General features: G+C 45.6%; 1 protein-coding gene across 1 annotated transcript in view; it reads right to left on the minus strand.

The window, feature by feature from the left end:
* Sos (Son of sevenless) overlaps positions 1-27,941 on the minus strand; it is a 46,446-nt gene that overhangs the window by 14,638 nt on the left and 3,867 nt on the right. Inside the window, exons 3-25 of the mRNA XM_073092360.1 lie at positions 27,404-27,541; positions 25,209-25,385; positions 24,324-24,533; positions 23,631-23,760; positions 22,996-23,099; positions 21,995-22,162; positions 20,564-20,628; positions 19,523-19,653; positions 18,708-18,808; positions 18,023-18,137; positions 16,858-16,999; positions 15,377-15,506; positions 14,252-14,432; positions 12,847-12,912; positions 9,283-9,394; positions 8,447-8,603; positions 7,404-7,577; positions 4,400-4,495; positions 3,742-3,924; positions 3,086-3,248; positions 2,036-2,157; positions 1,073-1,189; positions 125-230 (exon numbers count right to left, since the gene is read on the minus strand). Of these exons, the coding sequence (XP_072948461.1) occupies positions 125-230; positions 1,073-1,189; positions 2,036-2,157; positions 3,086-3,248; positions 3,742-3,924; positions 4,400-4,495; positions 7,404-7,577; positions 8,447-8,603; positions 9,283-9,394; positions 12,847-12,912; positions 14,252-14,432; positions 15,377-15,506; positions 16,858-16,999; positions 18,023-18,137; positions 18,708-18,808; positions 19,523-19,653; positions 20,564-20,628; positions 21,995-22,162; positions 22,996-23,099; positions 23,631-23,760; positions 24,324-24,533; positions 25,209-25,385; positions 27,404-27,541 (3,088 nt within the window). The remainder of the gene's footprint in view (positions 1-124; positions 231-1,072; positions 1,190-2,035; positions 2,158-3,085; positions 3,249-3,741; positions 3,925-4,399; positions 4,496-7,403; positions 7,578-8,446; positions 8,604-9,282; positions 9,395-12,846; positions 12,913-14,251; positions 14,433-15,376; positions 15,507-16,857; positions 17,000-18,022; positions 18,138-18,707; positions 18,809-19,522; positions 19,654-20,563; positions 20,629-21,994; positions 22,163-22,995; positions 23,100-23,630; positions 23,761-24,323; positions 24,534-25,208; positions 25,386-27,403; positions 27,542-27,941) is intronic.

A 27,941-nucleotide genomic window follows, 5' to 3' on the forward strand; every position in this document is an offset into this window, starting at 1 on the left:
GAAGTAATGATAAATGACAAACTAAAGGAAAAGCCTCAATTTTAAGAAAATACATATTTTTTCATATTCATTTGGCAGTTAAGTTTCCGCCATTCATTAATTTAAACATTTCGCGTATACTCACTAAGGTTATCATCAGCGCTACTGGTGCTCGTGTGATGCTGTTGGTCCTGGGATCTCCTGCTCGAGAACTTCACGCATTTCAACGAGAGTTCCGGATACCGACGTGGCTGCGAATATATTTTATATTTAAAAAATTGTTTGCTTATTACAAAAGTATCTCCATTTTATTAAAAAAGAGTCGATGAGGTCAAATTAAAATGAATTACACTACTTTTATAACGCAGAGTCACCTGTCAATGTTGACAGGTGATGTCCGTTATCAACAATCAATCTATCCATTTTTTTGCCTACAAAAGATCAAAATTTCATAAGTTTTATAACGAAGAAATTGTCCAATGTTAGCTTTGATAGATTGATTATTAAAAATTGACATGAATTTACTATTGAAAAGTTATAGATCCAAGGCGGAGGGAGACTTTTTAGGGAGCGACATTTTTTTTATTATAATACAAGAGAAGCAGACGAGCATGCAGTCCACCTGATGGTATGTGGCTACTGCCACCCATGGACATCTGTAATCAACTCCAGATAGGATTAGATATTCCTACCTGAGGTCGGCCACAGACGCGCCGCTACCCCTGAGGACTAAGCTGGAAAGCCTCGGAAATGTCTGTCTCCCTTACCACACCCTTCAAACCAGAACACAGCAGCGCTCAACACTGCTGTTATTAGGTAGAAATAGGTGTGGCGGTGGTGCCGCCGGAGTTGAACCACAAAGGGTTCTACCACCTTCAAATTATTTCCTTATTTTCCCACCCCAACTTTCTCGACACATTTGGGAGACTGCATTCTTGTAGTACTCTTAAGAACATCTTTTTTTACACATCAAAGTCTTTGATGAATCAAGTCCAAAAACGAAAATTCTGAATCGACTATTATGCTATATTAGCTATGATTAACATTAATTAATATTTTTTTTCATTATCAAATTAAAAATGAAAGTACTCACAAATTTAACCATAAGTTTCAGTACACGGGGTTCGATCTCCAGACTCTTGTTGTAAAGATAATTGGTCACCTCCTGATCATCAATGCCGGGGAAAGGGTCTAGGGTTTCCACGAATGCCTGCGAAAAGAACTTATATTAGAAATAATTTAAACGCTTTCTACACTCACAGCCCCACACTAGGATTCCCTGTGTCGTGGGTGCCATGGACACATACATAGACAAATACACAAACACCCAGACCCAGTAACAGAAATCTAAATTCATCTTTAGAAATCTGTCTGGCCGGGGATCGAACCCGGGACCCTCTGCGCGTCAGACCGGCACGGTGACCGCACCGCCATGCAGGTCGGCAATTAAGAAACTTTTATTTAATTATATTATATTTTTCTATTATTTAATCTATTTTCCATGGTTAAGATTTCTAAAAAGTTTCTAAAACCTTAAGATTTGGTGTGAAAACACACAATTCATGGTAAAGATTTGATCTGGAAGCACAAATAGACATTGCTGTAAAATAGGAGAATGAATATTATAATATATTATAATATAGGAGTAGCAGACGAGCATGCAGTCCACCTGAAGGTAAGTGGCTACTGCCGCCCATGGACATCTGTAATCAACCTCAGATAAGATTAGATTCTTAACTGAGGTCGGTAACATATGCGTTGCTTCCCCTGAGGACTAAGCTAGATCGCCTCTGATAAGTATATCTCCCTTACCACACTGTTATTAGACAGAAATAGGTATGACGGTGGTGCCGTGCGAGTTGATCCACAAAGCCTTCTATCACCTTCAAAATTATCTATACATATAATAAAATTGCAGTATTACGTTTTGAAATGTGACGTCACAAAATTTAGAACTCCCCACCCACACACACACAAAGCCACAATTCATGAACCCCCTGTCTCCCCTGTCCACTTAACGCGTGACGTAATATATGGATGAGCCTAACTAACTGACCTTAGTCTTAGGCTCAACAGTGAGACAATACGGTTGGTTCTGATACTGCTGTATTTCGCCGGTGATCTCGGCTACCTTCCGTCGTTTAGAGAAGTTGATCAACTCCGAGTTTGGTAGGTAATCTGCAAATTATTAAAAATATAATGTAAAAAGCATCCTTATCGTCGTCAATAATTACTGTCCCACAGCTGGGCACTGGTCTCCTATCAGAGTGAGGCGGTTAGGCATTAGGTAGTACGCTCATAAGATGTTCTACTTCTCTGGCATTTTTGATAAATAAAACTTAGAATATGTCTATCAATATTGAAGTGAAACTTACAAGTCAAAACACAATGTCAAAAAGTACGTTTCGTGTCGCGTCATGTTGTTATGTCATATCACAGTACGTTATCGTATCGTTACATATTATGCTTAAAAAAAAGTTTAATAGTATCTTTAAATCGCTCCTGGCAGCGGCAGCGTGTGTGCATGTGTGCATCAGCGCTCGTTACTGTGTGAACTTTGCGTGTGTGTGTGTATTTATGCATGATTGTGTTTACGTGCTTGTATTTATTTGAACGCGCGTGTGCGTGCGTGTATGCATGTATGCCTGTGTGTAAGTACTCTAGGTATCTCACCCAGGTTATGGTAGCGGTGGTCTATTTGTGTGCGTATATTCATGTGTGTACGTGTGCGCGTGTTAATTTCTGGTGTGTGTGTGTGTGTGTGTGTGTGTGTGTGTGTGTGTGTGTGTGTACATGTTTTTCAGTGTACATGTAAAGCGCCTTACCCAGGTTCCCCTCCTCTATATGCAGGATGTTCGTGAGGTAGATGCCGAAGAAGGGCACGCAGGACGGGTGGATACTGCGCAAGCGCTTCTGGTAACGGTCGTCTGTTTATGTGCGTGTGTCTATTTATGTGTGTGTACATGCGTGTGTTTACGTGCGTGTGTGTGCTTGCCTGTGTAATTGTTTGCTTATTTACTTGTGTGTATGTATGAGTGTGTATGCGCACACGTGCATGTGCATAAGTGCGTGTGTGTGTAATTATGTATATCCTAAGGCTTCTCACCCAGGTTCCCCTCCTCTATATGCAGTATATTCGTGAGGTAGATGCCGAAGAAGGGTACGCAGGGCGGGTTGATGCTCCGCAAGCGCTCCTGGTACCGCCTGAAGTGATCCGTGCTCAGGTCGCGGATCTGGTCGAGCACTCGGATCAGCCGCGGCGGGATCGCCTGGTGGAACACAACGGATCATATTTAGTCATTTAGACTATTTATTTAGCCTATGTTTTAAGAACATTTTTATAACAAATACTAATCGTGTCCATAATATACATGGATCACTTGCTTAACACCCATGGATCGCTACAATACTATCGTTAGATGGTACATAAAATACAATTGGACCACACCTATAACAACCCCCTGGATTGTTCTTGGCAAACCTATACGGCTCCTATGACACCTTAGATCGCTCCTGTAACACCCTATAATAGTTCCTAAACACCTGCAGATCTCTCGTGTAACAACACCCTTGGATTGCTCCTAAAAACCAGTGGATTGATCTTATGACACCCTTGGATCACTCCCATATTATCCTTGAATCCCTCCTAGAACACCTGTAGATTGATCCTAAAACAACCGAGGATCACTCGTAAGACACTTTTGGATCGCTCCCGTACCACCCTTGGATCGCTCCCGCACCACCCCCACAGCGGCCGCTCACCTGGTAGGCGGCCTTGAGGCGGTGCACGGAGGCGGTGCCGAAGGCGGCGACGACGGCCAGCACGCCGTTGAAGTTGTTGAGGTCCTGCAGCGCGGCCGCCAGCTCCAGGAAGCGGCACTGCACCGCGCAGCGCTCTTCTACGTTCTCGCTTTCGACAATCCATTTTTCCATCCAGCGCGTGAACTGCAAATAAAAAGTAGGATATATACAGGGGATATACATATTTATATTATAATAAAGAGTAACAGACGAACATGCAGTTCACCTGATTGTAAGTGGCTACTGCCACTGCAGGTTGATGCATGTATGTGAGGTCTACGGTGAAATTCCTAGGAAAAGTATGTTTCCCTATGTATTGAAAGCATACGACGGGATGTGACACTTCATCGGGCCCATCACTTATGTTAACGGCAAAGGAAAACATCGCGACTTACTAAAAAAAAAATTAAGTGTGTAAAATCTACTGCTTCGTACCATGCCAGAACGATCAACTATGGTCTAAACCTAGCTCACTACGAGCCATAAGAAGAAACCTGTACCCAGCACTATGGGAGTACTGAGTGAAATAAAACAATTTTTATATTTATTATTTTCACAATGTTACCAGTTTTATTAAACAGAAAATTTGATGTTACAATAGTATTTTTGGTATACTTACATTAGTGGTATGTTTGATAATTTTGAGCAAATTTGGACTAGTTTTCTCCTTGTCTTTCTTCGTCCACACCGCACCCACCAACTCTGACGGTTTCACCTGAGAACATAAAAAAATAATGTTATAGCAACATATTTTTCCTATATACGACTGAAATAGTATAATTTGAACTATTGATTTAAGATAGAAAAAGCAGCTGATCCTTTTTTGATTAGTACCAGTGGAGGGGTAGGAAAGAGAGTATTGGTAGGAAAGTAACGACTTTATGAAAAGGGAAGTTGGAGTAAGGGGGTAAGGTAAAGGGGGAACATAGTAAGAGCTTATTTAAAAGGAATGAGAGGTTAGAGTACACGCCAAGTTAGTGCAAGCTAAGATATTACGTGCGGGTGCAGGGCGAGCGGGTGCCGGCCGGAGCTACACTGGGGGCTCACCTGGCGGTACAGCTGGAACTCGTGCAGCGTGAGCTGGCGGGCGAGCTCGAGCGGGTGCAGGGCGAGCGGGTGCCGGCCGGAGCTACACTGGGGGCTCACCTGGCGGTACAGCTGGAACTCGTGCAGCGTGAGCTGGCGGGCGAGCTCGAGCGGGTGCAGGGCGAGCGGGTGCCGGCCGGAGCTACACTGGGGGCTCACCTGGCGGTACAGCTGGAACTCGTGCAGCGTGAGCTGGCGGGCGAGCTCGAGCGGGTGCAGGGCGAGCGGGTGCCGGCCGGAGCTACACTGGGGGCTCACCTGGCGGTACAGCTGGAACTCGTGCAGCGTGAGCTGGCGGGCGAGCTCGAGCGGGTGCAGGGCGAGCGGGTGCCGGCCGGAGCTACACTGGGGGCTCACCTGGCGGTACAGCTGGAACTCGTGCAGCGTGAGCTGGCGGGCGAGCTCGAGCGGGTGCAGGGCGAGCGGGTTGCCGGCCGGAGCTACACTGGGGGCTCACCTGGCGGTACAGCTGGAACTCGTGCAGCGTGAGCTGGCGGGCGAGCTCGAGCGGGTGCAGGGCGAGCGGGTGCCGGCCGGAGCTACACTGGGGGCTCACCTGGCGGTACAGCTGGAACTCGTGCAGCGTGAGCTGGCGGGCGAGCTCGAGCGGGTGCAGGGCGAGCGGGTGCCGGCCGGAGCTACACTGGGGGCTCACCTGGCGGTACAGCTGGAACTCGTGCAGCGTGAGCTGGCGGGCGAGCTCGAGCGGGTGCAGGGCGAGCGGGTGCCGGCCGGAGCTACACTGGGGGCTCACTTGGCGGTACAGCTGGAACTCGTGCAGCGTGAGCTGGCGGGCGAGCTCGAGCGGGTGCAGGGCGAGCGGGTGCCGGCCGGAGCTACACTGGGGGCTCACCTGGCGGTACAGCTGGAACTCGTGCAGCGTGAGCTGGCGGGCGAGCTCGAGCGGGTGCAGGGCGAGCGGGTGCCGGCCGGAGCTACACTGGGGGCTCACCTGGCGGTACAGCTGGAACTCGTGCAGCGTGAGCTGGCGGGCGAGCTCGAGCGGGTGCAGGGCGAGCGGGTGCCGGCCGGAGCTACACTGGGGGCTCACCTGGCGGTACAGCTGGAACTCGTGCAGCGTGAGCTGGCGGGCGAGCTCGAGCGGGTGCAGGGCGAGCGGGTGCCGGCCGGAGCTACACTGGGGGCTCACCTGGCGGTACAGCTGGAACTCGTGCAGCGTGAGCTGGCGGGCGAGCTCGAGCGGGTGCAGGGCGAGCGGGTGCCGGCCGGAGCTACACTGGGGGCTCACCTGGCGGTACAGCTGGAACTCGTGCAGCGTGAGCTGGCGGGCGAGCTCGAGCGGGTGCAGGGCGAGCGGGTGCCGGCCGGAGCTACACTGGGGGCTCACCTGGCGGTACAGCTGGAACTCGTGCAGCGTGAGCTGGCGGGCGAGCTCGAGCGGGTGCAGGGCGAGCGGGTTGCCGGCCGGAGCTACACTGGGGGCTCACCTGGCGGTACAGCTGGAACTCGTGCAGCGTGAGCTGGCGGGCGAGCTCGAGCGGGTGCAGGGCGAGCGGGTGCCGGCCGGAGCTACACTGGGGGCTCACCTGGCGGTACAGCTGGAACTCGTGCAGCGTGAGCTGGCGGGCGAGCTCGAGCGGGTGCAGGGCGAGCGGGTGCCGGCCGGAGCTACACTGGGGGCTCACCTGGCGGTACAGCTGGAACTCGTGCAGCGTGAGCTGGCGGGCGAGCTCGAGCGGGTGCAGGGCGAGCGGGTGCCGGCCGGAGCTACACTGGGGGCTCACCTGGCGGTACAGCTGGAACTCGTGCAGCGTGAGCTGGCGGGCGAGCTCGAGCGGGTGCAGGGCGAGCGGGTGCCGGCCGGAGCTACACTGGGGGCTCACCTGGCGGTACAGCTGGAACTCGTGCAGCGTGAGCTGGCGGGCGAGCTCGAGCGGGTGCAGGGCGAGCGGGTGCCGGCCGGAGCTACACTGGGGGCTCACCTGGCGGTACAGCTGGAACTCGTGCAGCGTGAGCTGGCGGGCGAGCTCGAGCGGGTGCAGGGCGAGCGGGTGCCGGCCGGAGCTACACTGGGGGCTCACCTGGCGGTACAGCTGGAACTCGTGCAGCGTGAGCTGGCGGGCGAGCTCGAGCGGGTGCAGGGCGAGCGGGTGCCGGCCGGAGCTACACTGGGGGCTCACCTGGCGGTACAGCTGGAACTCGTGCAGCGTGAGCTGGCGGGCGAGCTCGAGCGGGTGCAGGGCGAGCGGGTGCCGGCCGGAGCTACACTGGGGGCTCACCTGGCGGTACAGCTGGAACTCGTGCAGCGTGAGCTGGCGGGCGAGCTCGAGCGGGTGCAGGGCGAGCGGGTGCCGGCCGGAGCTACACTGGGGGCTCACCTGGCGGTACAGCTGGAACTCGTGCAGCGTGAGCTGGCGGGCGAGCTCGAGCGGGTGCAGGGCGAGCGGGTGCCGGCCGGAGCTACACTGGGGGCTCACCTGGCGGTACAGCTGGAACTCGTGCAGCGTGAGCTGGCGGGCGAGCTCGAGCGGGTGCAGGGCGAGCGGGTGCCGGCCGGAGCTACACTGGGGGCTCACCTGGCGGTACAGCTGGAACTCGTGCAGCGTGAGCTGGCGGGCGAGCTCGAGCGGGTGCAGGGCGAGCGGGTGCCAGCCGCAGCGCTCGGGGTCGGCGACGTGCCGCAGCGGCGCGGGCGGGGGGCACGAGAACACGTGGGCGACGCCCTCGAACTCGTTGTCCTTTTGCGTGCTCTGCGGGTAAGGAAAAGAAATCGGTTGTCTGTAAAGTCGGTTTGCTGAAGATAGTTGAACGTGACAACGTCATAAGAAAATACTAATGGAATGGTTGCATTTTTCAAAAGGATTGTGCCTCTCTGTCGGTCCTTCCGCGCTCTCGCTTGCACTTCAAGCCTTAAATGGAACGCCTCAGAGCGAGGTAACGCCGCATGAGTTATGTTTTTTTTAGTGCGTGTAGCCGGCTACATCGAATTATAAGACGTTGTCACGTCAAAAACGTGGTGAAAAATGATACTTCAAACTATGGCTAAATATCGCCTTAACATCTCTAACTCAGAAAGCAGACTCGTGCCCAACACACACCCAAAACCTTTGAATGAAACTAGGAATACATAATTTGGCCCCGCCCCGCCACCTCGCCCGCGAGGACATAGCGCAGGCAGTGTGGCCTTACGTTGCTACGGAGTATATGCTTGTAGTTGTGTTCGACCTCATTGGCTCGCTGACTACACCTGCGCGCAACTTCAGAGCGGACTAAGAATTTGGCACAGACTATACAAATTATACATCTTTTATGTATTGCAAAAAAAATTGCGTGTATCACGTATTATGTAACTTAAAGTAACACCCCAACTCTGCCTATCCGTTTCAGTTACTGAAAACATTTCACCACTAATACCCTCTACTAAATATATGTGATATCACTTTTATTTTATTACTATTGTTATGTTTTTGTATTTTTTTATTTGCTCATCTATCTAATATTTTCTTTTTTATTATTGTATTATAGTGCCACTACGAAATAAATGTTCTTTCTTTCTTTCTTTCAATACCCCCTTATCTGCCTAAATAAAAGACCGACCTCAAAACAAAGTTAAACTCACCTTCCGCTGCAGGGTCTTCAGCACGCTCTGCACCCACTTCCTCATCGGCTTCCCGTCCACCGACTCCAGGAACTCCTTGAGCTTCTCCAGCAGCTCGGGGTCCCGTTCGAAGTCGTAGAAGTGTTGGTCCACCCAGTGTCGGAGGACGTTTATTACCCTGGAACAATTTGTGAAGATCAGTGGTTACCTCTAGCGGACTACGGAGAATCGTACCAGGAACCCTTTGCGCGTCTGACTCGTATGGTGACCGCATCGCCACGCGGGCGGTCATATGGAGTTCATAAGATGTATAATGGCGGCGTTTACGCTTACCATTAATAAATTGCATTAAATTCAGTAATCTTAAATAATAATTATAATTGACCAATTTCATGCACATTTTTCCCTTCATTAATCAAAAGAAAAAATACAAAGTACATCGGAATATAAACAACATTCGCATGTTTCTGTCTCACTCCCTCAAACCTGACAGCGCAACGCTAGAAAGAGACAAGGTTTGAAGGTGGTAGAACCGTTTGTGGTTCGACTAAGGCGACACTACCGCCTCACCTATTTCTGCCTCATAACAGCAGTGTTAAGCGCTGCTGTGTTCTGATGGGTGTGATAAGGGAGACATACTTTTCCGAGGCGTTCCGGCTTGGTCCTCAGGGGTAGCAGTGCATCTGTAGGAATATCCTATCCTATCTCGGGTTGATTACAGATGTCCATGGGTGGCAGTAGCCACGTACCATCTGTAAGCACGTCTGCTACTCCCATATTATAAAAAAAAGCCAAAACATCAACACGTAACACATACTACCGCGGGTTTACGATATTAGGATCAACGTACAACTCACCTAAACCTGACAGGTTGCATGAACTCCTTCCTGTACCTCTTCCAGTCCTCTCTCGCCGTGTTCTTGCTTAGTTTCTCCGCGTCGCTACTCGCCGATATTTCTACACACTCCTCTGTGAAATAAATCGTAATATATTGGTATAAAAACCATTTTAATTGACCCCTCTCGTGTGTGATGGCGCATAATACGAAGGGGTCAAGTTAAATTGTCTTTGATTATACGTTACAACAATTTTCATTGACCTCTCTATTGTATGACGGCGAATACTACTGAGGGGCCAAATTAAATCGTTTTATGTTGCAAATGAACCATTTTTATTAACCCTCCTCCAAAGGCCCATATTACAGATGGGTCAGGCTGAATAGCCAGTACATAAGTTGAAAGTATGTAGTTCTAACGTAGTGGAATACTTGAATATTTTATATGTTTTTATGTTAAAAATATGAATTTAAATTAAATAAGCAGATTTGGCGTGAATCGCAAACAAACAAACAGATATTCTACAAAAAAACACCTGTAACTAGTTGGCTCTTTATGGCTAAATCGTGTTATTTTTACCTACCTATTGAAGGTGGTAGAACCCTTTGTGGTTCGACTCCGGCGGCACCACCGCCACACCTATTTCTACCTAATAACAGCAGTGTTAGGCGCTACTGTGTTCCGGTTTGAAGGGTGTGGTAAGGGAGACATACTTTTCCGAGGCGTTCCAGCTTAGTCCTCAGGGGTAGCGGCGCATCTGTGGTCGACCTCAGGTAGGAATATCTAATCCTATCTGGGGTTGATTACAGATGTCTATGGGCGGCAGTAGCCACTTACCATCAGATGGACTGTATGCTCGTCTGCTTCCCCCAAAATAAAAAAAAATGAAAATACCTAACTTTCCTACCTTGTATATTACTATTATGGCAATGAATAACATTTAAGACAATTATATATTGAAATAAACATTTATGTATCTATGCGTGCTCGCCAAGTTAGCTTACAGTTCCCGAGCTATTTTATGACCATTTTTACAGTTTTAAAGGAGGTAGACCCAGTAAAATTCTACAATTCTGTTTCTGTGTGTGGGTGTCTTACATATGAATCGACCATCTTCCTCCTTTCTATCGGTGTGGTACACTACCACACGTATTTCTAGCGCGAAGCAGTACCCCAACCATGAGTTTTTACGTGTCGACAAATATGACTGTTTTGGTATTTGTTTACGTATTGCCCCATACTATTTCCAAATTCCGACACAATCCGCTAGGGGCGCTGATTGGAAATAGTATGGGCTAATATGTTATATATTGGCCTTAATCATCATAGTTAGGAATTCGCCTTATACAAAATTATGAAGAAGACATCCGATCCTGCACCGCCGCCGTGCCGTGGGAACGCTGACTCCGCACCACCGCTCCGTTTCCATCGTACAGTCCCGAACGTGGGAACTCACTCTGGGCGCTAACATTGCCCCAGCAAGTCACTTAGGATAGTTAGTTATAATTTAGGTTAGATTTAATCCAAAACTTGTAATATTCGGTTTTGATTAAATACATAATATATAAGTAATTCGATCTTTCTGTATCCTGGCTGCTGCATCCCGACGCAATACATAACTAATACGTAAACAAATACCAAAACAGTCATATTTGTCGAAACGTAAAAACTCATGGTAAGGGTACTGGACTGCGTTTCAGTTGGGGTTGACAGGCTGTATTACATATGTGGCGTCAAATCTAGTCCTCAGGAGTGTTAAAACACCTATAATTGCCACAATCAGTGCATTGATCTTAAAATAACTAGGAATTCTACGGCAACGTTGGTACTCAAATTTTAGTAGTAAAACGAAGGTGGTACAATTTTCGTGTTCAGTTCTATTCTAATTCACCCCCAGAACTATTTCTGCAGTAGATATTTTTTATAACATTTACACAAAGTATTCTAACTTAGCTCTCAACTATGCTATCAATTTAAAAACATAATGGCCACAAAATCGCTCGAAATCTAATACAAATCTATCTTATAATCTGTATTAAAATCTTATTAATATAACGTCATCTTTCCCCGCTGTATTATTCTTATTCTAGACAAAATAAGCAACATTTAAAGCGCTCACAGCTCAGCGGCGCATGCGTCTTAAAAATTATACGTTGATTGAAGCAACACCGCAGCCCACTGGTTATGTAAGTAAGCAGCATTTTATATGTTACACCCGAGTTTTACAAACTGGAGTGATACCTACCCGAGTGTTACATACCGGAGTGTTACATACCCGAGTGTTACATACCGGAGTGTTACATACCCGAGTGTTACATACCGGAGTGTTACATACCCGAGTGTTACATACCCGAGTGTTACATACCGGAGTGTTACATACCCGAGTGTTACATACCGGAGTGTTACATACCCGAGTGTTACATACCGGAGTGTTACATACCCGAGTGTTACATACCGGAGTGTTACATACCCGAGTGTTACATACCGGAGTGTTACATACCCGAGTGTTACATACCGGAGTGTTACATACCCGAGTGTTACATACCGGAGTGTTACATACCCGAGTGTTACATACCGGAGTGTTACAAACCCGAGTGTTACGTACCGGAGTGTTATAGGTTCGAGTGTTACATACCAGAATATCACATACCGAAGTGTTATACACCGGAGTGTTCGAGTTACATGGTCGAGTATTAAATACCCGAGTGTGATAAATCGGAATGTTACATACCCAAGTGTTACAAACTCAAGTGTAACTTGCCCGAATGTTACAGACCCGAGTGTGACACACTCGAAATCATAGATTAGTAAAGATCACTCACTCCTAACAAGAAAATGTACCCAATTTTGAGAATTGAAATAGTTGCGTAAAAAAGTTTTGCCACGTCTCCGTGCTAAAATGTCCCTAAAATATTTGAAATAATTATTTATTTATTATGTAAATTACGCAGTATTAGTTATTTATTTGTAAATTTTCTCTAAAAATGTTTTTATTTGTCAAGAATTAAAAAAAAACTTACTAATAATCCGTTTGTGGCTTTATTCAATTTCAAGGCGGCGAAGTATCTTTACTAATCTATGCTCGAAATGTTACACGCCCGATCGTTACACACAGGAGTTTCAAATACTCGAGCAATACATGTCCGAGTGTTACAAGCCGGAGTGTTACATACCTGAGCGTTACCAAACCTATCGCATTTGCTCCAACAAAAATAATATTTTTGTAAATTTAAAGCCCCATTACGGCCATATCATTGTGGGTACTTATGGTACCCGCAATGATACACACAGACTAGTAGACAAATAGGCGGGGATCGAACCCAGGACATCTTGCGTATTTCCACCGAGTGTTTATAAATACTTGAATATCACGTTCAAGCGTTTGAAAAACACATAAATTTTTCAAATATTTTTTTTATTTATTTTCTGAAAACACTTATTCTGCTGATGGTACAAGCATGAGGCGATGACGTCACAGGGTTCAAGGGCCAACGTGGCGTGCACGCGTCGTACTACGAAAAAATTTTTTTTTTTGGGTCTAACCAATTTTTTTCCTCAATTTTTTTCGAAAAATCAATTCCTTACCTATGTCTAGGTTGAGCTCTAGGGAGATGGGACTTAGGTCCTTTTTAGGCGTCTTGATCCTTGTGACTTGCGTGCAAAAATAGCGTATGGGTTTAATTTTTTTTGAAAATTTTCGAAAATTTCGACACATATCCATTAAATTTAGGATAAAACTATTTTACAACATTATGCATGAAAAGAAAAAGTTTTGATTTTATCATTCTTATTATCTATGATAATTTAAAAAAGTTATATTTATTGTCTATGATTACAAAACTATTTTAATAGTATCTATTATTTATGTCGTTTAATTTAAATGTGTTTTTTTTTTGGAAAAACATCATAATAAACTTTAGTTCTTTAAAAATATTTGACAGACAAAATTATATTTAATTTGAATGCAGGAGGAGGGTAATGTAATATTGAATGTTGCAGAATAGTTTTATTCTAAAAACATACATATTTTTATTTCATCTACACATTTATCCAAACAGCAATGTTAACACCACAGCGCCATCTATCGTTCCATTGAAGACACATTATTAGTAACAGAAACATATAATCTTACTTAAATCTATATTAAAAAATCATGATTTTTCATGAAACATTGATTCATGTTTATTAAATTGGATATAATATTTTGTTTAAGTGTGATATACGGTGAAGTTAAGGTGGGTGCACTTGTGATTGTACTTGCTCGTGTATATTCGCGTGTGTCTATTTATGCATGTGTGTCTGCGTGACCTGTGTACGTGTCCTGTGATTGTGTCTTTATAACTTGTGTGTGAAGTCTGTATATGTGTTTGTATGACATATCCGTGTCTGTATGACCTGTCCATATCTACGTGTGCGTCTCTTCGTATTTGTGAGACATGCGTGAAGTGTCTGTGTGTGTCAATGTGTATCAGTGTCTGTCTGGGTCTGAACAGAACGATCATTACGTAGACAAGTGTGTATATTTTTGCTAATGTGTGCGCGTGTGTGCGTTTGACGGTGTTTGGATGTGTCCTTGTTTGTCCTTGTGAGTGATGTGCTTGCAGAAAGTGAATTGTGTGTGGGCGTGTTCGTGTCACATGTGTGTATGCGTGGTTATGTGTACTTTGTGCGTGTCAGTCCGTGTCAGTGTGTGTGTTTGTCTGTGTCAATACGTGCCAGTGTGTGTGTTTGTCTGTGTCAATACGTGCCAGTGTGTGTGTGTGTGTGTGTGTGTGTGTGTGTGTGTGTGTGTGTGTGTGTGTGTGTCTCAATGTGTCTCTGTTAGTCTGTGTTTGTCCGTGTCAGAGTGTGTGTCTCAGTGTATCTCTGTTAGTATGTGTCTACGTGTGTGTGTGTGTCAACGTGTGTGTCAGTGTGTGTGTGTGTGTCTCAGTCTATGTGACGCGCGTCTGTGTGTGTGAGTGTCAGTGTGTGTGGTGACGTCACTCACCGGTCCGCGGCGCGTCGTACACGTCGCTGGGCTCGGGCATGCGGAACCGCTCGACGAGCAGCTCGAGCAGCTCGCCCGGCGAGCAGAACGACCGATACGTTGTTAGGAACGTTCGCACCAAGTTCAAGTCCGCGTATATGTGATAGGTGAGACGCTCGACTAGTTTCAGGAGGGTCGCACCCTGGTGAGAGGGGAAGAGTTATTACACAATTGGTCCATTGGATTTGTTTTTTTAATATAAGCATAGCATACAGACCTAAGTGGCTACTGTCAACGATGGATATCTATAATCAACCCTAGATAAGATTAGATTCCTACTTAAGATCGTGTTAAACGCTGTGGTGTATCACTTTAAAGGTTGTGGTAAGGAAGACATTCTGTAGTTGTTTCGAGCAGGTGTAGTCATACAATTTGCTATGGCGACGCGATTCATTTCTATATTCAGAGCGGACTAGCAGTTTGGCGCGGACCATATAACTGTAATCTTATCTGGTGTAGATCACATATGTCCATATGCGGCATTAGCCACTTACAATCAGGACTGTTTACTCGTCTGCTACGCATATATTATAGAAAAAAAAACACTTTTCCTCGAACCAATACCATGTATTCATCAACCACACACTCTATAATCACCCCCAGACAAGAGTAGATTAGATTCCTAAGGTGTTAAGCGTTGTTGTGTATCGCTTTGAAGGGTGTGCTAAGGGAGACATACATTTCAGAAGGCATTGCAGGCTCAGGATTAGTGGCGCACATGTAGGACCTCAGGTAGAAATCAAATCTTATCTGGAGTAGACATATGCCCATATGCGGCAGTAGCCACATACCATCAGGTCGCACTACTATACTCATCTGCTACCCTTATATTACAAAAAAAAACACACTTTCTTCCCTCGAACCAATACCCTGTTGGATATAGCCACACACTCGACCACTACATCAACCTACCACCATCATTCACCCTGCAGTGTGTAAACCCCTTTACGTAGTGTCTTATTCTAATATAACTCATTGTAGAAGCCTTAATAAAGTAGTATGCTACCAACTCTCGTCGTTTGAATACGTTTCCTACCACAGGGCGACCCTGCCAGGACCCGTCACCCCACCACAACCCCCACTTACCTTGATCAAGGGTGCAGATGACGCTTTCTCCTCCAACACAATATTATCAGGGGAGTCGGGCACCGCGAACCTGTATATCGACGCCGGGGGTAGTTTCAGGGGGTGCCGCCTCTCCAGGTCTAGTAGTATGCTGGAAATTATTTAATTACCGTTAGAAATGTGGCGACCTTCCGCTACTCGTCAACAGATGGCGCTGTTGAATCACGCTATCGAAGTTTTCTAAACATCTTGCATATATATATACAAGCTCCGAACTGAGACTGTCGGAGCACGGCCGCTCCCCGGGCATGATCACCTAGCCCGGCGGGAGATCTCCCTTTGCCAAAGAAATATGTAGCTGAATAGGATACCAATATTACATTGCTTCCCAGAATTTGATCCTTATAAGCGACACTATCCGATAATGGAATAATACTGGATGTTTTTTTTTTAATGGACTCGTTCGATTCCCGGCTAGGGTAAAAGATATTTTAAGAAACTAATGCAGTTTTAGTTTTTATCAATATCATGCTAGTAACTCCTGTCAGCATTTTCGTTAATCCTTATAGTTTCGGATTTTGCCTTGAAGGCTTATTTGAAAAATTCATTCTTTAGTAGTATAGAAATTTATAATTCTAAAATTTCCACAAATTTCTTCATTTGTCTATCTATCCGACAATGTTTGTGTATATTGTAATGTTGTAAAGGTATATTGTAATGTGGCCTAGTCATTCAGATATCTGTGTGATCGGAGATCGAACCCTGGATCCTCTGCGCTTCAGGCAACCTGTATATTTGCATTCAAATTCAAATTCAAATCTCATTTATTCAAATTTGATTCATATAGAATACTTTTTGAAAGTCAACAAACTACCACCGCTTCGGAAGGTGTTTCGCTATGGAGAAGAAGCGGCGCAAGAAACTCCATACGTGTGCATATTTGCATCTTTTAAAGGGTAAATAATATAAAATTTTACACAGTGGTACATATAATTAATTATTGATGTTGGAGCTGGAGTTGTGATACCATGCGGATTTATCATTTAAGTACTGATTTACATTATAATGAGCATTGTCGACTTATTATGAAGGTGGTAGAACCCTTTGTGGTTCGACTCCGGCGGCACCACCGCCACACCTATTTCTACCTAATAACAGCAGTGTTAGGCGCGGCTGTGTTCCGGTTTGAAGGGTGTGGTAAGGGAGACAGACTTTGCCGAGGCGTTCCAGCTTAGTGCTCAGGGGTAGCGGCGCATCTGTGGCCGAGCTTAGGTAGGAATATCTAATCCTATCTGGGGTTGATTACACATGTCCATGGGCGGCAGTAGCCACTTACCATCAGGTGGACTGTATGCTCGTCTGCTACTCCTATATTATAAAAAAAAAAATATTAATATATTCAAGCCTGGTACGCATATACAAGCTGGGATCTGAGACTGTCTGGCCATGATCACCTAACCTGGCGTGAAATCACTTTACCAAATATCAATCTATCCACTCACCTATCCAAGCTCCTGTCCAGCATGGGTTTAGTGTTGAGCATGACCAGATCGCACATCCAGTTGCGTTTCTCAGCGCACGAGGCGGCCGCGAGGAGCACCGGAGCGCCCACGCGTGGGCATAACTCCATTAGGTTTCTACCCTCTGCAAACAAATATAAGAACATGCATATAAATAAACATGTTTAAGAATAAATGATCACTTATTTATATATAGGTTTTTAACGTATGACAAAACGCTTCTGTCGTCTATTAATTTAAGAGCTGACATTCCACTTCATTCTAGCGGTTTTTATCATTTCACTCCATTCATATTTGAAAAAAATTTAAAGAACTCTCCCTTGAAACTGCTTCCAGTATGGCTTAAGAGGAACATACACCATACCTCCTCCAATATTCGGAAAGCTAACTTAAATCTCTGTCCAATAGTGGGACACAAAGTGATGTATGGTTCGACTCCGCCACACCTATATTTGTCCAACAGCAGTGTTAAGCGCTGCTGTGTTCTGGTTTGAAGGGTGTGGTAAGGGAGACATACTTAACCAAGACATTCTGACTTAGTCCTCAAAAATAACAACTGTAGCTAACCTCGTATACGAATTTAATCTTATCTGGGTTTGATTATAGATGTCCATGGGCGGCAGTAGCCAATTATAGTCCGCGTAAAACTGCTAGTCCGCTCTGAATATAGAAATGAGTCGCGTTGCCATAGTAAATTGTATGACTACATCTGCTCGTAACAACTTCAGAGCGGACTAGGAGTTTGGCGCGGACTATACCATCAAATAGACTGCTTGCTCGTCTGCTACTCCTATCTTTATATATATATTTCTTATGTGCGTGTGTATGTTACTGAACTCCTAAACGACTGGACTGATTTTGGCGAAATTTGTTGTGTGTGTTCAAGTGTGACTTGAGAATGGTTTTGATTCAAAATTTAGTCCTTGGGAAAAGGTTTTTTTAATTAATTTTCAATTCGTAAGTAGTTGTTGATTTTGGAATGTTACACATTGGATTCGACAGACTTCGCTACCATCGCAGTTTCAAATATTCTATCTATTTTTCAAACCCGTAAGTGATAAGGGTTGTTCACCCTTGACATGTTTTTTATTTATATGGCAACACAACGTTTGCCGGGTCAGCTAGTATTATATAAAAGGCATCTCACCCTCAGTGTCGGGTCGGTCCACCAGCTCCAGCTTGCGTATGTGCAGCTTCTCCTTCAGCTTCAGCTGCTGGACGCCCGAACTGCCCGCGGTCAGACTGGCCGCGTTCACTGCCACCTACAATCATAGTTTAGAAATTAGAAAATGTTTCATAGATTTCTTTTTAAAGTCGTAAATATTAACCATTTTTTGTAAAGCGAAGTAATAAAATCTAACTAAAATTGTCCAATTTGGAATTGTGTGAAAATTGGTTAAGATTGATTATTACTAACGGGCGTTAGTATGACAACCATGACGAAACTACTACAAACCAAAAAAAGTACAAAATCATATCGTATCATATAATATCATACCCAAAAAAAAAACTTAAAATTATTTTATTGGTAGCTTTTTTGATAACTCTTACGACATTTAGTAGCCAAAAGTTGGCTAGCAAAATGGTGTCCATTTTAAACGTTAGTGTTATGCTTAAAAATATATCCATGTACAAAATTTAGACGAATCCAAAGACACCTCGTATGCTGAAATCCGTCAAGCCATTTGAGCTGGACGGTATAACAATTAATGAGACATACATACATACATACATACACTCCAAAAAATTACCCTCCACTCGCATAATTTTTCCACAAACGACTCAAAAGAAGTATCACTATAAAAACTGTAATGTGACTCATGTAGACTCACCAGACTTGTAATAGGTTTGCATAATAGAAGTAATCCGTCGAACAAGTACGCTCTCCGCTCCGCTATCCGCCGCCCGGGACCGATTTTGCTCAGTGTGTCCTCTGTAACACATAAAAATATTATATTATATTTATCGCCGTTAATCGATTAGTGGTCTAAGAGATGGCGCCACTAGTATTTTTTTTGAATCACGCTATCGAAGTTTTCTCAACATGTTGCATATACAGGGCGAATTTTCCAAATGGGCCTTCAGGGCCAAATACGAAACTATGAGGATGGGAGAAAAATACTAAAAGGGCAACTGCTTATTAGATTCGAAATTGGCCCTGAAGGCGGATTTGAAAAATACACCCTGTATACTCTAAAGTTAAAAGTTATACAGAGTGTATTTTATTAGTGTAGCATCTAAACTGAGACCGTTGGCGCACAGCCACTCCCTAGGAATGACCAGCCAGTTGGAAAACTTCCCTTTGCCAAAATCGCTATCAAACCATGACTGTCATTATTGTAATGTATCAGGATTAGACCATAATATTATTAGTATTTTTTCTTTGTCAAAACAATGAAACTTTTTTAAAATATAGGAGTAGCAGACGAGCATGCAGAAGAAACTAGAAGAATCTACCTGCGTTTCACAATAAAATATTTATTGAAAAACTCAACTGAAAAAGTTGTTCATTTTATTCGGAAAATAATTTGGGGCCAGGGGGCCTCCACTCCTTTGTTGCCCAAGGCCTCTAGACCTCTAAATCCGGCCCTGGTTATCCTTAGTTAATAATTAATTACATTATAAAAAATTAAAACAACATATCAACCTCGTATGAACTCGTTGCAGCACTGCCCCACGTCCCTGGTGTCCCAGTTGTCCACGAGCCGCGCGAGCTCGTTGCACTTCTCTATGGCGAGTTGTCTTCGAGCCCGCGCTGCTGTACGGAGGGTAGCATCCCTGGAAAAAATATGTTAGTTAAAAAAAAGTAAAAAGTTAAAAAAGTTCACAATTTTTTATTCAAAATAAGTTCTTCATAGAGCACTTTTTGGAATTACAATACAACAACAACTACTACTTCTAGGCCATAATTGGTCTTAAACCGAAGGGAGACACGAAGGGCTCACATATGAAAACTTAAAATATAACCCTTGACACGTCAGCTGTGACTAATAGGGATATACATGAAAAGCTCACATATGAACACTTGAAATATGACCCTTGAAATATAACCCCTTTATTCCATAGCCCTTTGTTTTCAAAACATTTGAAATTTATTCCAAAAAAAGAGGTTTTCGATTTTCTTAAAAATCACTGATCCAATTCGGATGAGGTTTCCGTTATTATGAATACTTTGAGGCTTGTGTTCAGATAGAATTTTATAATAATATTACTTGAAATTTGTACCAAAACCCCCAATTCGGATGATCCCAGTACGAGAAACTTGAAATATTCTTAAAAACTTTCTCTCTAGGCTCAAGTTCGAAATATTTTTTGTGTACCACATTTCTATCTATATATCTATCTTCAGCACAAATTAGTCCACTGCTGGACATAAGCCTTTCCCAATATACCATGTTTATATGACGAAAATCTAAATATATATAACTCAAAGGTAACATAGTGATCTATCAACGCACAGCCCAAACCACTGGACGGATCGGGCTGAAATTTGGCATGCAGGTAGATGTTATGACGTAGGCATCCGCTAAGAAAGGATTTTTAACGATTCTACCCCCAAGGGGATAAAATAGGGGATGAAAATATTACTTCGTAACGCGAGCGAAGCCGTGGGCAAAAGCGCGTTAGTTATAAATGATAAAGATACTATCAGACTGATAGCTCCCACATAATTTTAAATAACACTTACATCTTTGGTCCATTGCCTAAAGCTTTTGTCAGTAACTTTTTGATAGGATGTAGATTACACTCCACCTGAAAACAATAATCACAATTTTAGATACAAATAATTTTTATAATTATAATTGGATAATTGCGCAAGAGGATGTTTAGTCCATCTGATGGTATATGATCAATGCTGCTCGTGGACATTTTTATAATATAGGAAGAGTAGACAAGCATGCAGTCCACTTGATGGTAAGTGACTACTGCCGCCCATGGACATCTGTATTCAACCCCAGATGCGATTAGATTTCTACCTAAAATCGATCACAGATGCGTTGCTACTTGCTATCCCTGAGGACTAAGTTGGAACGCTTCTGATAAGTATGACTCCTTTACCACACCCTTCAAACCGGAACACAGCAGCGCTTAACACTGCTGTTATTAGGTAGAAATAGGTGTGGCGGTGATGCCGCCGGAGTCGAACCACAAAGAGTTGTACCACCTTCAACATGCGGGCAGAGATGTCGCACAGCGTCAGCATTCCTTATCCCTGTAGTTCCGGGACAAGAATAGGGCTACGGTATCCCCTGCCTGTCGTAAGAGGCGACTAAAAGGGGGCTTCTGGGGTCGTGGGTGGCAAGAGTGGGAGCTCGAACCGTCCAGCCAACGGCCCCGGGAAGGACGGCGGTATGTGTGGTCGCATACCATCGTACGCACCAGACGGTGCGGTGAGCGATAAGCTCACCTGGGCGGAGCCCGACGGGCCAATGCGCTAAGAGGACTCCGGTTGCGTTCCTTTGGAGATCCCGGAGTCCTCTACGCAGCGCTGAGGACGGCCACCGGGGGGGTTTTAGTGCGGTAAGAGTCCCACATAACCCTGTGTCGCTCCCAAGGCATCGGGTACCTTTTGAAGGTTTCCCCCTCGTCATCAAAAAAAAAAAAAAAAAAGCGTCAGCATTCCTCCCGTTGCATACGCATGTAGCACCCTCACACTCAAACACACACACACACACACACACAAACACACACACATACAGTCTCACCTGCTCACACAGACGCACACGTACGCCACGGGGATTAGCAGCAACCGCGGTAAATGGCACTTATCACACAAACACACGCACGCGTATGTTATAAGATTGTGACGGTGTGTGCGTATGTGTGTAGTGCATACAATAAGGACACCCTCGGACTCGCTCTCTTACTCATAATAATACATCATTACTCAATACTCAATACATGTATTAAATTGTCTACTTTAAATCTCCGTCGAAGAACCCCATAAACCTAACACCACCATAAAAACCATAACTCGCACAACGCACACCTGCTTGAAGCTCTCACGGGGGCCAGCTGTGGCCGCGGCGGGTGGCACACACACACACACACACGCACACACGCACACACTGTACACACACACACACACACACACACACACACACACACACACACGCACCTGCTTGAAGCTCTCCCGGTCGTCGGAGGCGGGCGCGATCTGCAGCAGCGCCAGCACGTAGTTGTGGTACAGGAACACGTGCGCCACCGGCGCCAGGAGCAGCCGGGGCAGGTAGTACTTGACGGCTAGACGGAACCCGTGGCCGGCTGTGTCGAGACGCTCCGAGAGCTGGGGGTGAAAGAGACGGGTTTAGGCTACGAACACATGAAGCGGTTTTAGGGGAAAGCCGCGTGCGGCAACGGAACCGCCAAATCTGTAACCAACCGCATATGGAACAGGTTGTACCTGAAGCCGATCACTAATACGAACCTCTCATATTTAAGTCCACCGGCGTACTCAGGCTTGCGCCAAAACACAAGCTTAACAGTAGAAATAGGTGTGACGGTGTTCTTCAGTCAAACCATACTGGTTCTACCACTTTTCGAAAAAAATAATTCCTCGTCCTACTTTTATTTAGAAAAATAAACGTAATATGAGTATTTGAAATGAAATGAAATGAAATATATTTATTTGTATAGGCCAACGGCGGCGCTTACAAATTGTCAGTTACAATATTTTCTTAACCTACTACCGGATCGGAACGCGACTTCTACTGAGAAGATACGGTAAGAAACTCAGTGGGTTTGTCTTTTTTTTATTTTAAAAATAATTATTCTCTTTTTCATTTTTTTTACATATAATTAATAAATTATATGTAAAAATAATTTATGAACGCACGTCATATTTCTATGGCGAATTTAATAAAGAAAGAAGTAGAAAGTACAAAAACAGAAAAAATATTACAAGACGATACTACACAACACATCGTACATCACAAATCATAACATACCCAAAAAATATATATATTTTTGCAAACCGCGCGACACTTCCTACCAACATTATGAAGTCATTTTATTTATATATTTCCAAAACTTCACTCTACTAATTTATCCCGAAAACCCCAAAAAATATTTCGAAGCTACAATTTTTTTTTAAATAATCAAAATCCATCATATACTCACAACGGGATCATCCACGATGCTCTGCAAGGCGTCTCTAGACTCCTTCTTCGTCACGATGTTCGCGTATCGCAAGTACGCGCGGAACTCCTCCACTTCCGCTAGTTCTGGAAACAAAAAGAACTAATTAGATAGATTATTTTTTTAATACTTTCACCCACGAACTAATCACTAATAAACCCATACCTTATATACATTGTAAGTGCTAACTGTCACTTCACTTAAAGGTGCAAATACTATAAAAATTATATAAATAAACTTTTAATTTATACTTAAAAAATAAAAATGTGAGTGTTAAGGTTTTCCATATTCGGTCTTAGTTTGTGGGTTTCTCGCTAGGTGGCAGAATGTGGACCTAAATTTAAATGACTAGCCTAGGCAAGTAGTTAAATGTTCGATCAAACTCATTTGCCTTGATATTCCAAAAGCTATTCAGATTTGTAATAAATAATAATCAGTGTTAGCCAATTTGACCACAATTCGAAATTTGCCAAATTTAGACAGGAAATGAGGCCAAATTTAGCAGATCGAAATTAAGTTTTACTATCATTAGCAAGTTTAATAAGCACATAACTTCAGAAATTTGGTGCTCAGAAAGGATTCGAACCTCGAACCCCATCTAACACTACACCACATACCTTCAAAACAGCTACCGATGTAGGGCGTGGGCGAGTCCTGCGCCATCTCCATAGCATCTTCCAGGTTCCCCAGGAGGGTCACGGTCAGCTCGTAGATGTCCACTATGTTCCCGAAGATCAGGGATATCTTCTGTAGGTCAATTATAATGTAGTTTACTGACTTAGTCTTATAATAGGCATGATGACAGTATTGAAAATCAAAGGATTTAATAAAAGCAATATACTGAAAGAATTCTTAAAAATGATTCAGTTTTAATGTAAACTTTTAAATTTATTATTTATTTTTGTTAATAATGAATCGGCAATAAGCCGAAATAATACGATTTTTGGAATCAGTAGACATGTAGAGTCCGCACCAAACTGCTAGTCCGCTCTGAAGTTGTTGCGAGCAGGTGTATACATACAATTTGCTATGGCGACGCGATTCATTTCTATATTCAGAGCGGACTAGCAGTTTTACGCGGACTATACCAATTATTACCCGTCATTTTATATTTTCGTGTATCTGTACTATAAACATGAACAATTTACTAGCATCTACAAAATTTGAAAATTTTACAAAAAAAGATTTTTTTGTGCAATAATCGACAACTTAGAAATTTTAGACTAAAGACCTATTTTCAATACTTAACTATATATGAAAAATCAAAGTCGTTAATCTATATCAGTATTTCACAAATATTGACCACCAACCCGACTATCCCCATCCAAGATCTTCTCCAACTCATCCTTGAACACCCGGATGATCAGATGCAGGTCTCGGAGGAAGTTCTTCTCGTCAGCCAGGAGGTCCCGGACCAGCTCCCCGTAGGAGAGCGAAGCGCCCGCCGCGGACTTCGCTCCCGCCGCCGCGCCCGCAGCGCCGGCGAGCTCGAAGTCTTGATAGAACATGTCCATTAGGACCTGAGGATAAAGAGAGCGAAAAATTAATAAATTGAGAAACATGTCGTAATTTTTACGCCTTTTCTAAATGTGACGCTTTCGAGAAGGCAAAACAATAGATAGAAAGAGGAGACCGAAAGAAAGGCAGAGAGAGATGGTGCGTAAGCATGAGAAAACGAAGAATATAGAATTATTTGATACAGATTCTCAAGGTTCAAGGGTCTCCTTCATCGCATTAAGCAAGTAATAATTATTTTCTGATACACACATAACTTTGAAAAATCAGAGGTGCTTGAGACCTCGAGCAAGAGGCCGATTTTTATAACCAGTAGGCTATCACTGTTTTTTTTTACACTTTCCTTTTAATTTCCTTTATTCCCGACCATTAAAGTTCACTAATCATAACTTATTTCACTCACTCATTCAAACTTTAAAAACTCAGAGGTGCGTCTGGAATTTGAACCTCGGACCCCTCGATCAAGATTCTGAGTGTCTTAACCACTAGGCTACTTTTTGGGATGGCTAAAAAATGTTAAACTATATATGTATACTCTGTTTATGTCTATATATTATATTATTTATTTATCTTATATAAATTGTAGTACCACATAAATGATAGTACTTTTCTGCTGATAATTTAAGCAATTCGTGCAAATTTATTCCTGTCCTACTGTACCCTCAATGTCCTCCACTCACCTTATCAGCACACATCGCAGTCTTGATATCACTACACGTGATGGTCTGGTAGCCGCTCTTCTGCGATATCTTCTTGACGAAGGTACCGGCCAGCTTGAGGATGTCCCCGCTGACGTACTCCAGCACCGCCGTCATGAACACCGAGACTGACGTGTCGATCTTGTATTGGAGGACCTCCTGTGGGTGAATGTTGTGTTAGTTGGTGGTTCAGAAACAAGATATATTAAAATTTGTTTTTTTTTTATAATATAGGAGTAACAGACGAACATGTAGTCCACCTGATGGTAAGTGGCTACTACCGCCCATGGACATCTGTACTCAACCCCAGATAGGATAAGAGATTCCTAGCTGAGGTCGGCCACAGCAGCTGGTGCAGCTTGTCCAGCGGCAGCAGCAGGCGGCGGCGGCGCTGGGCGCTACACTACAGCTGCATACAGTCGGACTGACTTTCTGCAGCAGCTGGTGCAGCTTGTCCAGCGGCAGCAGCAGGCGGCGGCGGCGCTGGGCGCTACACTACAGCTGCATACAGTCGGACTGACTTTCTGCAGCAGCTGGTGCAGCTTGTCCAGCGGCAGCAGCAGGCGGCGGCGGCGCTGGGCGCTACACTACAGCTGCATACAGTCGGACTGACCTTCTGCAGCAGCTGGTGCAGCTTGTCCAGCGGCAGCAGCAGGCGGCGGCGGCGCTGGGCGCTACACTACAGCTGCATACAGTCGGACTGACCTTCTGCAGCAGCTGGTGCAGCTTGTCCAGCGGCAGCAGCAGGCGGCGGCGGCGCTGGGCGCTACACTACAGCTGCATACAGTCGGACTGACCTTCTGCAGCAGCTGGTGCAGCTTGTCCAGCGGCAGCAGCAGGCGTCGGCGGCGCTGGGCGCTACACTACAGCTGCATACAGTCGGACTGACCTTCTGCAGCAGCTGGTGCAGCTTGTCCAGCGGCAGCAGCAGGCGGCGGCGGCGCTGGGCGCTACACTACAGCTGCATACAGTCGGACTGACCTTCTGCAGCAGCTGGTGCAGCTTGTCCAGCGGCAGCAGCAGGCGGCGGCGGCGCTGGGCGCTACACTACAGCTGCATACAGTCGGACTGACCTTCTGCAGCAGCTGGTGCAGCTTGTCCAGCGGCAGCAGCAGGCGGCGGCGGCGCTGGGCGCTACACTACAGCTGCATACAGTCGGACTGACCTTCTGCAGCAGCTGGTGCAGCTTGTCCAGCGGCAGCAGCAGGCGGCGGCGGCGCTGGGCGCTACACTACAGCTGCATACAGTCGGACTGACCTTCTGCAGCAGCTGGTGCAGCTTGTCCAGCGGCAGCAGCAGGCGGCGGCGGCGCTGGGCGCTACACTACAGCTGCATACAGTCGGACTGACCTTCTGCAGCAGCTGGTGCAGCTTGTCCAGCGGCAGCAGCAGGCGGCGGCGGCGCTGGGCGCTACACTACAGCTGCATACAGTCGGACTGACCTTCTGCAGCAGCTGGTGCAGCTTGTCCAGCGGCAGCAGCAGGCGGCGGCGGCGCTGGGCGCTACACTACAGCTGCATACAGTCGGACTGACCTTCTGCAGCAGCTGGTGCAGCTTGTCCAGCGGCAGCAGCAGGCGGCGGCGGCGCTGGGCGCTACACTACAGCTGCATACAGTCGGACTGACCTTCTGCAGCAGCTGGTGCAGCTTGTCCAGCGGCAGCAGCAGGCGGCGGCGGCGCTGGGCGCTACACTACAGCTGCATACAGTCGGACTGACCTTCTGCAGCAGCTGGTGCAGCTTGTCCAGCGGCAGCAGCAGGCGGCGGCGGCGCTGGGCGCTACACTACAGCTGCATACAGTCGGACTGACCTTCTGCAGCAGCTGGTGCAGCTTGTCCAGCGGCAGCAGCAGGCGTCGGCGGCGCTGGGCGCTACACTACAGCTGCATACAGTCGGACTGACCTTCTGCAGCAGCTGGTGCAGCTTGTCCAGCGGCAGCAGCAGGCGGCGGCGGCGCTGGGCGCTACACTACAGCTGCATACAGTCGGACTGACCTTCTGCAGCAGCTGGTGCAGCTTGTCCAGCGGCAGCAGCAGGCGTCGGCGGCGCTGGGCGCTACACTACAGCTGCATACAGTCGGACTGACCTTCTGCAGCAGCTGGTGCAGCTTGTCCAGCGGCAGCAGCAGGCGGCGGCGGCGCTGGGCGCTACACTACAGCTGCATACAGTCGGACTGACCTTCTGCAGCAGCTGGTGCAGCTTGTCCAGCGGCAGCAGCAGGCGGCGGCGGCGCTGGGCGCTCGCCTCGCGCGCGTCCTGCAGCGCCCAGCGGTCCAGCGGCGTCGGGAACGTCCTCGCGACACGCTCCTCCACATCCTGGGACCAAATGGGGAAGGATCATTAACCTACTAGGGAATGGAAACGAGTGTGCGCTAAAAAGCGTCCAAAAATAAAGTGCTACAAATCGAATAAGGCCTACAATGGGCGGCATCGTTATTTTCTCGCGCAGACTATGTCTATTGCGGATTTTGTGTTAAAATAAAACAACAAGTAAACTGCAAAAGGAGAAAATTATAATTATGTTTCTTAATATTTACAGAAAATTAATTTTGCTCATAACATTTTAATATGATTACAATTTAAAATTAAACAACATGTCCACATGCATACAAAATCACAGCAAATTGTCACAAATTTGAAGGTGTGGATAGTTTATGACTCGGTCTGTATACCAAATTGCACCAAACAAATTAATCCAAACCTGTACGATAGGTTT

Source organism: Epargyreus clarus, unplaced genomic scaffold, assembly GCF_041222505.1.
Source record: "Epargyreus clarus isolate Ecla_fem2 unplaced genomic scaffold, WU_Ecla_fem_2.2 ptg000036l, whole genome shotgun sequence".
Lineage (NCBI taxonomy): Eukaryota > Metazoa > Arthropoda > Insecta > Lepidoptera > Hesperiidae > Epargyreus > Epargyreus clarus.